The 11,948-nt window shown below is 52.9% G+C and overlaps 1 protein-coding gene across 2 annotated transcripts; it reads left to right on the top strand.

Annotated features, from left to right (window-relative positions):
• The first annotated feature begins 2,328 nt into the window (after positions 1–2,328).
• On the top strand, positions 2,329–11,201 carry LOC123151265 (plant intracellular Ras-group-related LRR protein 4). 2 transcript variants are annotated; one of them, XR_006475590.1, is made up of 5 exons: positions 2,329–2,759; positions 2,924–3,807; positions 4,209–5,122; positions 5,220–5,546; positions 10,584–10,846. XR_006475590.1 is itself a non-coding variant. In XM_044571004.1 (5 exons), the coding sequence occupies exons 2-4, from the start codon at positions 3,159–3,161 to the stop codon at positions 5,367–5,369; spliced, it is 1,713 nt and encodes a 570-aa protein (XP_044426939.1). In that variant the 5' UTR covers positions 2,332–2,759; positions 2,924–3,158; the 3' UTR covers positions 5,370–5,371; positions 10,853–11,201. The 2 variants fall into 2 exon arrangements, 1 of the variants encoding a protein (XP_044426939.1); XM_044571004.1 differs by lacking the exon at positions 10,584–10,846 and adding an exon at positions 10,853–11,201 and having other exon boundaries at positions 2,332–2,759; positions 5,220–5,371.
• Positions 11,202–11,948: the final 747 nt, after the last annotated feature.

Genomic DNA, 11,948 nt, shown 5'->3' with positions numbered 1-11,948 from the left:
CTTGAGCAGAACATCAATGATGCCCCTGGAGGAGCTGCGGAGCTTGTCGGTGGTGCCTTCTTCTTCGAGGAGATTTGGCACTATCCCACCCCTTCATTGACTCTTTAGTCGAAAGGCGGCCTCCTAGATCTTCGTCGCCTAGTCATGATGCCAAATGAGAGGCACCTTGGCTTTGGCTTCGACGTATGCATCCTAAGCTGTAACACCCATGATGCGGCTATGCCTACAATGCGGTTATGTCTCTAAGTCGTGCTCCGACACGTGGGAGATATAGCCGCATCATGTGTGTTACATAAGCTTTCTTCAAGCATTCGTGCATGAGGCGGAGGTGGTGCAGCAACGATCTCATTGCCCCATGTGGTTTGTCCCTGATGGCGGTGGAATTGGCTCAGCGCTCAAGCCTATCATTGCAGGAGTACATTGAAGTTTGGATGTTGCTTTTGGGAACCTTCTTGCAATGTTTATGGACCTAATTATGAATTTCGTTTTTTCCCGGGGAAGGGGGCGGCAAGGAGAAGAGGTTCGTCGAATGTGTTGTATTGTGTTTGTTAAAATTAATGTGTTGCCTTTAATTAAGGCGGCTATGGGCCCTTCGAGGCCCTTCTCTTGGATATGTTGTATTGTGTTGCTTTTTAGTTAAGTCAACTCTGGGCCCTTCGAGACCCTTCTCTTGGATGTGTTGTATTGTGTTGCTATTTAGTTAAGACGGCTCTGGCCTTCGAGACCCTTCTCTTGAATGTGTTCTATTGTGTTGCTATTTAGTTAAGGTGTCTCTGGGCCCTTCGAGGCCCTTCTCTTGGATGTGTTGTATTGTGTTGCTCTTTAGTTAAGGCGGCTCTAGGTCCTTCGAGACCCTTCTGTTGGATGTGTTGTATTGTATTGCTCTTTAGTTAAGGCGGCTCTAGGCCCTTCGAGACGCTTTTCTAAGATGTGTTGTATTTTGTTGCTCTTTAGTTAAGGTGGCTCTAGCCCTTCAAGACGCTTCTCTTGATATGATGTATTTTGTTGCTTTTTAGTTAATGCGGCTCTGGGCCCTTCGAGACGCCTCTCTTGGATGTGTTATATTTTGTTGCTTTCTAGTTAAGGTGGCTCTGGGCCCTTCGAGACCCTTCTCTTGGATGTGTTGTATTGTGTTCCTTTTTAGTTAAGGCGGCTCTGGGCCCTTCGAGACCCTTCTCATGGACGTGTTGTATTATGTTCCTTTTTAGTTAAGGCGGCTATGTGCCCTTCAAGACCATTTTCTTAGATGTGTTGTATTGTGTCACTTTTTAGTTAATGCGGCTCTGGACCCTTCGAGGTCCTTCACGTGTTAAAAACGACCACTCTGGCTAGCTCTAACTATAGAAATAATATTGTTGATATTCATTCTCGAAACTACCTTTTAGTTGTGTAGTTTATTATTTTTCTCTTGGATAATTAGAGAGGTGAATGAGGGAGAAATGGAAAGAAAAAAAAAACCTCACCCTTAGCTAAGAGATGATATGATGAGGAGATAAGACATTTCCTTCCTTGTATGAGATGTCTTCTCTTATTCACGCATTTTTATTTTAATTTTAATCACTTTATAATTTTAGGATCTCATAACATTAAACGCTAGAGATCACTCAAAAAACATTAATTGCCATGGATAATACTAAAAGATAATTTATAACATGTTTTACAGTTTTGCTAAAACACATCTAGATGTGCTATAAGTATTGCACATCAAATTATATTATTGATTTTACACTAAGATTCGTGCAAGCATTTTCTTTTGTCTTTTTTCCTTTTTCTTTCTAGTTTGATTGAACACTTATATGTGCAAATAACTAGGGACTAGACAGACCCTTCCATGTTTATTATTTTCTCTGGATGATGTGGAATACTTTCTTCGTCTGAAATTCAGTGTCTCAACTTTGTACTAGCTCTAATACAAATTTATACTAAAATCAAAACACTTATTTTGAGACAGAGGAAGTACATAATAAGAGAAAAATTGCCCGAAGGCGAATGAATAGAGAGAACAGTCAGTGAACACAACAATGATAAACCAATCAAAGCTATTCGTCCGTCCCCCCCCCCCCCCCCCCCCCCCCCCCCCCCCGAGTGAATGGCGGGTTCTGTTATGGAAGCTTTGGCACGAGAATGTGAGATTACCGAAGGATTCCGCGGGGACCGGGGGTTTTGTGACGTGTGCGCTGGTTCTGACCACTGATAATCACAGCTTACCACGTCGCGTAACCGCCACTAGTAAAAAAATCAGCACGGGATCATTTTTGTTACCTTATAAACAAGTGTACGACACGGGTGTTAATCGGCGCATCTGAAACCTAGAGGTACGGGCAGCCAAATCAAGCGAAGATCGCTCAAAAGCCGCATGCTTTTCGCTTTTCTCTTCAATTTCTCTCCAAGGAAAATCATGGGGGGGCAAATGAAGTGAAGTGGATCCAGTCGGGCGGTATAATAATGCCGAGATAGGCATAGGATAGCGCGCAGCAGCAGTAGCAGCCCCTCTCCCTCTCTCTCTCTCATCCCCAGGCGAGAGGCAGGCTCCAATGGAAGCCACGCCATCGTGAAGAGTGGAGTTGGAGTTGTGCTGCCCATTTCTCATTTCCCCAGAGTCCCAAGAGACCAGGGCCACGCCAAGAAGAACCCACGGCAGACGGCGCCCAATTCCCCGATCCCGCTACCGCCCGCCGCGCGTGTCCGGCCGGCGAGCTCTTCTTGGCCTGGGTCGTTTCGTCTGTCCGTCGGTCGGAGCTCGGAAGGCAGGCAGGCAGGTAGGTGTCCATTGTGATCTGGGAATTTGCCGGCCTGGCCTTGTTGGATTTGGTTTACCGGGGCGTCCGCGAGAAAGTTGCGCGCTCTCCCTCTCTCTGCTTTTTCTCGCGGGGGGTCGAAGCTTTGATCTGCGTTACACACCTGTTGTTCTTCTTATCCTCAGGGCATCCGAGGTGGAGGAGGGAGGGGCAGGCGGGCAGCGGACCACGGGCGGCACGTGACGAGCAGTTGGCGATGGCGAGAAAGAGCAGCGGCGAGGGGCGGGCGCGCACATAAAGAGCAGGCGCCTGCGGAGTGGAGATCTGAATTCTTGGGCTTTTGGGTGGAGCACCGCGCGCAGAGAGAGAGAGAGAGAGAGAGAGAGAGAGGGAGAGAGAGAGGGAAGCCGAGAGGGAGGAATGGAGGCGGCGGCGGCGTTCGGCACGTTGGAGGGGGTGGTGGGGGAGATCACGCGGCTGCACCGCTCGCTGCCGGCGCGGCCGACGCTGGACGACGTGGAGGCGGCGGAGGCGCTCGCGCGCGCCGCGGACCGGGAGGAGCGGGCGCGTCTCGACGCCGTCGAGGCGCTGCGGAGGTCGCCGCTCGTGCCCGAGGAGCTCTTCTACGTCGCCCAGGAGATGCACCGCGCGCTCGCCGGCTTCCAGTGCCGGGAGCAGAAGCGCGACGCCACGCGGATCCTCGAGCTCGACGCGCTGCACGCCCTCTTTGACGACCTCATCCAGCGGGCGTCCCAGTGCGTGCCGTCCACCTCCACCGGCGCCGCGCCGCGCATCACCTCCACCGCCGCCGCCGGTGCTGCGTCATCCTCGTCGGCGGCCTCATCAGCGGGACCGTTGCCTGCTGCGGGCCGCTCCTCTTTGGTCACCAACGGCTTCAGTGCGGAGAGGACTGTGGGCACGAGCATGGGGCGTGTCTCCATGGATGACAGCTACGTCAAGAAGGCCAAGGCGCCAATGTGGGACGGCGGACTCGTGGCAGCGAGTCCACGTAAACCGGGAGGAACTGCCGCCGCAAACGCCGCGGCGGTTGGACTGGATGACAGTTACGGTGAGCCTTTTCTACTTTTTAAGTTCGCTTTATATGCCAAAATTGTGCTGAAATTGAGTGTTTAGGTGCACTGTCATGCAAGTTATTATGTGTTTCTATGAGTTAAAATTATAAACTGGGAAAACTTGTGTTGTTTCTTAGTTTTGTAAATGGAAATTAACTGAACCCTCTCTATTTTGGAGCTGGAATTATGTGCATACCGATTTTGTTATTAAAAATAATGTGCATATTGATTGATTGGTTGGTTGTAAGTTTCTTAGTTATCGACCAATCGATACTTTGTAAATGGAAATGAATTGAACCCTGTCTACATTGGAGCTGGAATTATGCGCATGTTGATTTCTTTCAAAAGAAAGTGCATATTTATTCATGTGTTGGTTGGTTGATGATTTGGTTTGCAGGAGATGATAAGGAGAAAATTAGCCTCATTAAGCTAGCTAGCATGATTGAAGTGGCTGCGAAGAAAGGCGCTCGGGAACTCAACTTCAAAGGAAAACTCATGGCCCAGATTGAGTGGATACCTGATTCAATTGGAAAGCTCACTGGGCTTGTTACCCTTGATATTTCGGAGAATCGGCTTGTGGCTTTGCCACCAACAATCGGGAAGCTTTCTTCTTTGACCAAGCTGGATCTTCATGCTAATCGAATAGCTCAACTCCCTGACTCAGTTGGGGATCTTCGCAGCTTGATTTGCCTTGATGTGAGGGGAAATCAGCTTACATCACTGCCCTCTAGTATTGGGAGGTTGGCGAATCTTGAGGAGCTTGACGTGGGTGCAAACCATATTGTCTCACTACCTGATTCAGTAGGAAGCCTCACACGATTGAGGAAGTTACTGATTGAGACAAATGACCTTGATGAGCTGCCTTACACAATAGGTCATTGTGTTTCACTGGTGGAATTGCAGGCAGGCTATAATCACCTGAAGGCTCTTCCAGAGGCTGTTGGGAAGCTAGAATCTCTAGAGATCCTCTCTGTGAGGTACAACAATATCAGGAGCCTTCCAACTACAATGGCATCTCTCACTAAGCTGAAGGAGGTCGATGCCAGCTTCAATGAGCTTGAGTCGATTCCAGAGAACTTTTGCTTTGTCACTTCTCTTGTTAAACTGAATGTCGGGAACAACTTTGCTGACATGCAATCCCTGCCTCGCTCTATTGGCAACCTTGAGATGCTGGAGGAGTTGGATATAAGCAATAATCAGATTAGGGTGCTTCCAGATTCTTTTGGAATGCTGCAGCATCTCCGTGTGCTTCGTGCGGAAGAGAATCCTCTACAGGTGCCACCAAGGGAGATAGCTTTAAAGGGAGCTCAGGTGATTTCTAGCTAACTCTCCTTTATTTTCAATTATCCACCGTGGATGATACGTAGTTTAGTGACTGGTTTTAACTTATTCTTGTCATGTTTTATAGGCTGCCGTCCAGTACATGGCTGAATATGCTGCCAAGAAAACTACAAAGCCACAGCCAGCGAAGGCCAAGAAGAATTGGGCTCAGTTCTGCTTCTTCTCCAGGCCCAACAAAAGAAAGCATGACCGGATAGACACTGACATGATCGATTGAAGGTAGGTGAAGAATTCCAGAAATGTTTTCTTTGTTTACTGCATCAGAAATGTTTCTATTGTGATGGACCCGGTGCTTCCCCTTCGACAATGGTTCGATGGTTCGGGTTTCTGTTGTAGAATCAAGATGATTAGATTACATCAGATTTATTCATAAGAATAATTGGATACTTCAGAGATGGTTTGTCATGTGGGGCACGTCTTACAGACGTGGGCCGCGCGGCCAGGAGCAGCCGACGGCCGCATCAGGCAAGGCGCAGGCTGGACAGGAGTCCTGATCCGGGCACATTAGTTCCTAGACTAGTTTATTTCGTATAGGTTTCTAGTTTGTTATTAGCCCATGGGGCCTTTATATATCAGATAGTTAGCACCCTTTAGGGATAAGCAATAAAGTTATTTCCTTCTATCTTCCCCTCCCGCATCATAGAGCAGCCAGGCAAAAACCCTAGCGCTCCTATCCACCGCGACTACGAACTACGTAGTCGAGGTCCTGCTGTCTTGGGCACCGAGGCCCTTGACAACTTGGTATCAGGTTCCAGGCGATCCTCCTCCTCGTCCACGCTCCATCCGCCGGCCGCTTTCCCCCCTGTGTCCGCGCCCAGCTCCCCGACATCGCCACAATCCGCTGCCGCCTCGGTCACTTCCGGCATGGCAGAACCGACCACCGCGGATCTGGCTAAGATGATCGAGGCCTTGACGGCCACGGTGACGTCCCTGCAGTCGTCCGTCACCGCACTCCAGAAGGACAAGTCCTCCTCTTCGTCCAGCGCTGCCGCCGCCCATGATGGGCAGCACCACAATGATCGGCCGCCCAGGTTCCAGAAGATGGACTTCCCCAAGTTCGACGGCAAGTCTGATCCGCTCGCCTTCATCAACAGATGCGAGTCCTTCTTCCATCAACAACGGATCGCCGAGGAGGAGAAGGTGTGGATGGCGTCCTACAATCTCGAGGGTCCTGCCCAACTATGGTATATGCAGGTCCAGCGCGACGAGGGCACACCTCCGTGGCGCCGCTTCTCCGAGCTGCTCAATCTCCGCTTCGGGCCACCGCTGCGCGCTAACCCGCTGGGCGAACTAATGGCGTGCAAACGCACGACGTCCGTCGTCGACTTCCAGGAGCGGTTTGAGGCACTCCTTCCCCGGGCAGGCACCTTATCCGAGACACAGAAAGTGCAGATCTTCACCGCGGGACTCCAGCCACCCCTCAGCCTCGACGTGGAGATCCATAACCCACAGTCCCTCGCCGTCGCCATGAGCCTCGCCCGCAAATTGGAGCTGCGCGACCAGTGCGCGCTTTCCGCCGCGCCACCGGTGCGTTTTCCACAGAAGGGCATCCTGCCGACACCAGGACCACGCCTCGCGCCCCCCGCTCCGGCCCCACCAGCCGCACCTCAGCAGGGCCACAATCTGCCGGACGGACGCCCAATCAAGCGTCTCTCCCAGACAGAGATGGAGGAACGCCGTCGCCTGGGCCTTTGCTTCAACTGTAACGAGAAGTTTGGCAGGGGCCACAACCGCGTGTGCCAGCGCATCTTTCTCCTCGACTTAGCGCCGGACGACGACGACGACGACGCGGCCTCCGCCACTGATGATGCATCGCGGGCCGACCCTCAAATCTCGCTCCACGCGATCGCCGGCGTGCGCACGAGTGAAACCATGCAGATGCAGATTACTCTCGGAGGTGTCTCCCTCCTCGCCCTGATCGATTCAGGCTCCACCCACAACTTCATCGCCGAAGAGGCGGCCGCTCGTGCTACGTTACCGCCCCCCACCACAGAGAAGATGCGCGTCACGGTGGCCAACGGCGAGCGCGTTCCGTGCCAGGGCGCGTACCGCGTCGTGCCCTTCCGCATCGGCCACGAGGAGTTCGCGGAGGATTTCCTCGCCTTGCCGCTCGCGGGCTACGACATCGTCCTGGGCACGCAGTGGCTGGCGTCGCTCGGACCGATCCTGTGGGATTTCCGAGCCCTCTCCATGACATTCTGGCGGCGGGGCCATCGGGTGTGCTGGCACGGCATTGCAGGACCGGACGGGCCAGCCCTAAAATCATGCAGCGGCCGCGACTTCCTGGACGCCATCATCACCGAGTTCGACGGCATCTTCGCCGACCCCTCCGGCGTGCCACCGCCCCGCAGCCGCGATCACGGCATCACCCTGCTACCTGGTTCCGCCCCGGTGGCCGTCCGTCCGTATCGATACCCGGCCGCGCACAAGGACGAGCTGGAGCGTCAGTGCGCCGCCATGCTCGCCCAAGGTATCATCCGTGCGAGTTGTTCCGCATTCTCGTCCCCGGTACTGCTGGTCCGCAAGGCCGACGGGTCCTGGCGCTTCTGCATCGATTATCGCGCCCTGAACGCCATTACTGTCAAGAATGCGTTCCCGATTCCGGTGGTGGACGAACTCCTCGACGAGCTACGGCACGCTCGTTTCTTCACCAAGCTCGATTTACGTTCCGGCTACCACCAGGTGCGGATGCGTGCGGAGGACATCCCGAAGACAGCTTTCCGTACTCATGACGGCCTCTACGAGTTTCTGGTGATGCCGTTCGGACTCTGCAACGCGCCGGCCACGTTCCAGGCCCTCATGAATGATCTGCTGCGGCCATACCTGCGCCGTTTTGTTCTCGTCTTCTTTGACGACATCCTCATTTTCAGCGAGACATGGGCTGACCATCTCCGACATGTGCGCACCGTCTTCACGGTCCTGCACCAGCACCGGCTCTTCGTCAAGCGCTCCAAATGCGCGTTCGCCGTTGAATCAATCGCATACCTGGGTCACACCATCTCCGCTGCAGGCGTGGCCATGGATCCGGAAAAGGTGCAGGCAGTGGCGGACTGGCCGCAACCACGCTCGGCGCGCGCGGTTCGGGGCTTTCTCGGCCTTGCGGGGTACTACCGCAAGTTTGTCAAGGACTTTGGCGTGGTTGCCGCGCCCCTGACGGCCCTCCTTCGCAAGGATGGTTTCTCTTGGTCGCCGGAGGCGGCAGCAGCTTTTAACACCCTCAAGACGGCAATCACCACGGCTCCCGTCCTCGCGTTACCGGATTTTACACGGCCGTTCATCGTCGAGTGTGACGCATCGACGTACGGTTTCGGGGCCGTCCTTCTTCAGGACCACCACCCGGTGGCTTTCTTTAGCCGGCCAGCCGCGCCACGTCACCGTTCCCTGGCAGCGTATGAACGGGAACTCATCGGCCTGGTGCTCGCGATTCGCCATTGGAGGCCGTACCTATGGGGGCGTCAGTTTGTGGTAAAAACGGATCATTACAGCCTCAAATTTCTGCTTGACCAGCGTTTGGCCACCATCCCGCAGCATCATTGGGTTGGCAAACTCCTGGGATTCGACTTTACGGTGGAGTACAAGGCAGGTAGTACCAACACGGTGGCGGATGCACTTTCCCGCCGTGACACGGAGGAGACGACGATCATGGCGGTCTCAGGGCCTCGTTTCGACTTCATCAATCGCCTCCGGCAAGCGACGTCCACTGATCCGGCGCTCGTCACACTGCGGGAGGATATCACGGCAGGTGCGCGGCAACAGCCTTGGGCGCTCTCCGACGGCCTCGTTACTTTCAACGGCCGCCTCTACATTCCGCCGTCATCCCCGCTACTCCAGGAGATTCTCAGTGCCGTGCACGATGATGGGCATGAAGGCGTCCTGCGCACATTGCATCGTCTCCGCCGCGATTTCCACGCACCTAACCTTCGCAAGACGGTGCAGGAGTACGTCCGCACTTGCGGTACTTGCCAGCGGTACAAGTCCGAGCACTTGCACCCCGCTGGGCTGCTACTGCCGCTGCCGGTACCCACGGGCGTGTGGACTGACATCGGCATCGACTTCGTGGAAGCGCTTCCTCGAGTAGGCGGGAAGTCTGTCATCCTCACCGTGGTGGATCGCTTCAGCAAGTATTGCCATTTTGTGGCGTTAGCCCACCCATACACGGCAGAGTCAGTGGCACAGGTGTTCTTCGCTGAGGTTGTTCGTCTCCATGGCGTGCCGCAGTCCATGGTCTCTGACCGCGACCCCGTCTTCACCTCCGCTTTTTGGCGAGAGCTCATGCGCCTCACGGGGACAAAGCTGCACATGACGTCAGCATTTCACCCGCAGTCGGATGGTCAAACGGAGGCTGCTAACAAGATCATTGTGATGTATTTACGGTGTCTTACCGGGGATCGTCCCAAGCAGTGGCTCCGGTGGCTTCCCTGGGCTGAGTACATATACAACACCGCCTACCAGACAGCAACCCAAGAGACTCCGTTCAAGCTTGTGTATGGCCGTGACCCTCCCACTATTCGCTCTTACGAGCCCGGCGACACACGGGTGGCTGCAGTGGCCAGGAGCATGGCTGAGCGCGACGAACTTATCGAGGACGTCCGCTATCGTCTACAACAGGCACAGGCGGTCTATAAGTCCTACTACGACAGACGTCATCGGGACATTCGGCATGAGGTGGGCGATTGGGTTTGGCTTCGCCTTCGACAGCGCGCCGCGTCCTCTCTCAACTTGCCAACCAGGGGCAAGCTCAAGCCACGATTCTATGGGCCGTACCGCATTTCAGAAGTGATCAACGACGTGGCATACCGTCTTGAGCTTCCGGCACGCTCGCGCCTCCATGACGTGTTCCACGTGGGCCTCCTCAAGAAGTTCTTCGGCATTCCTCCAACTACACCGCCGGGATTGCCTTCGATCCACAACGGGGCGGCTGTTCCAGAACCAGAGCGCGTGACTCGTGCGCGCCTAGCACGCGGCGTTCGCCAGCTACTCGTCCACTGGAAGGGTGAAGCAGCTTCGTCAGCTACATGGGAGGATCTTGACAGTTTCGTCGAGCGCTACCCCGCTTTTCAGCTCGAGGACGAGCTGCTCGTCGAGGGGGGGAGAGATGTCATGTGGGGCACGTCTTACAGACGTGGGCCGCGCGGCCAGGAGCAGCCGACGGCCGCATCAGGCAAGGCGCAGGCTGGACAGGAGTCCTGATCCGGGCACATTAGTTCCTAGACTAGTTTATTTCGTATAGGTTTCTAGTTTGTTATTAGCCCATGGGGCCTTTATATATCAGATAGTTAGCACCCTTTAGGGATAAGCAATAAAGTTATTTCCTTCTATCTTCCCCTCCCGCATCATAGAGCAGCCAGGCAAAAACCCTAGCGCTCCTATCCACCGCGACTACGAACTACGTAGTCGAGGTCCTGCTGTCTTGGGCACCGAGGCCCTTGACATGGTTACTCTCATTTGCGCTAGGGATAAGCATTCTTTGGCACACATCTTCCTTGTCATGCTGTGGCGGAGAAAGGACTAACCCTCTGAATATCCGTACTCGAGAGAAAAATAAGCCATTGCACTTTATCCATAAGAATAGTTAGATACGGCCACTGAAATCAAAATTAATGTTATTTATTGATTTTGTTCCGATGACTTTGGAGATCAATTTGTTCTTCTTTACTGCTGTGTACTTTCTAAGATTCTAAGATGCAATGTAACGTGCAGGATGCCAGGTGGTGCGTGGCTTATCCCAGATCCTTATGCCCGTGGCTCGGAGAAATTTGTGGTGAAATTAGTAAAGTCGACGATCAGGACATGGTGGTTTCTCTTCGTGTCGTTTGTAGATTTTTTTTTTGGGCGAGAACTTGTTTGTATCTGTCAATGGTTTTATGCGTTCTGAATGAATGGTGGTTCTTCCAACTAGGGTTTGATTGTACCGTGTTGCTGGAGGCAATGAGGAACGAAACATTTTTTGCATGCCTTGTTTCCTTCCTTTTGTATGAAGCCCAGACTTGAGTTGTCATAGCCGGTGATTTAACCGAGCCTTAATGGAATATACAAGTGTTCCATTTCAGAAAAAAAAAAAACCTCCAGCGGATAGCCGAGCAATACCGTTGAGAAGGAACAAAAGGAAAATGTCTTCCAACAACGAAATATATTTTGAAGGAGATTGATCGGGCCGGGCCCTGGTAGATTTTGCCGTGGGCGGGAAAAATCGACAAAAGAGGAAGTGAAATTGATTGGAATTTTGAAGTACATCTTCGGCATGCATGTCACCTTCATCTATCCATGCAAGTAGGGGTCACACTGAATGTGGCCAGTGAGACGATCTCATCTGGACAAACAGATCGCTGTCAGGGAACATCGGCTACTGTCCGCCGATCCGTGAAAGCAACGTACGTCTTCATGGAGCGGAGGAGGACGGGAGGCCTTGCAGGTGCAGCACGTCTTTATACTCCCAATCAGCTTTGGTCCCAGCAATAATTTGGCATTGATGTTCATTTCCTTGTTCCCAACCGGCGTGAACCGTTTGGAATGCTATAAGAATGTTCATGTCAGGTCCGTTGGATCGTACGTAGGTAGAGACCTATGAGTATTGGGATTCTAAATATGATCTTCAGGTTAATGTTAAGGACTTCTTTGGGTCGAATGAATTTGAAAACGTACGATAGGAAAGATGCATGACTAAGTGTCACCTACCGTAGAATCCGATAGGCTTTTTTTTTCCGAGGAGAATCCGATAGGGTTTTTGAACATGAATTCTGCAATATGTGCCATTGAATATGCAGAGAAAAACAAACACAATTTTTTAGTATCTTAT

The sequence above is a fragment of the Triticum aestivum genome, chromosome 7A (genome assembly GCF_018294505.1).
Source record: "Triticum aestivum cultivar Chinese Spring chromosome 7A, IWGSC CS RefSeq v2.1, whole genome shotgun sequence".
NCBI classification, from domain to species: domain Eukaryota; kingdom Viridiplantae; phylum Streptophyta; class Magnoliopsida; order Poales; family Poaceae; genus Triticum; species Triticum aestivum.
Note: the sequence above shows the minus strand (reverse complement) of the source record. Positions and strands in the feature narration are given on the sequence as shown.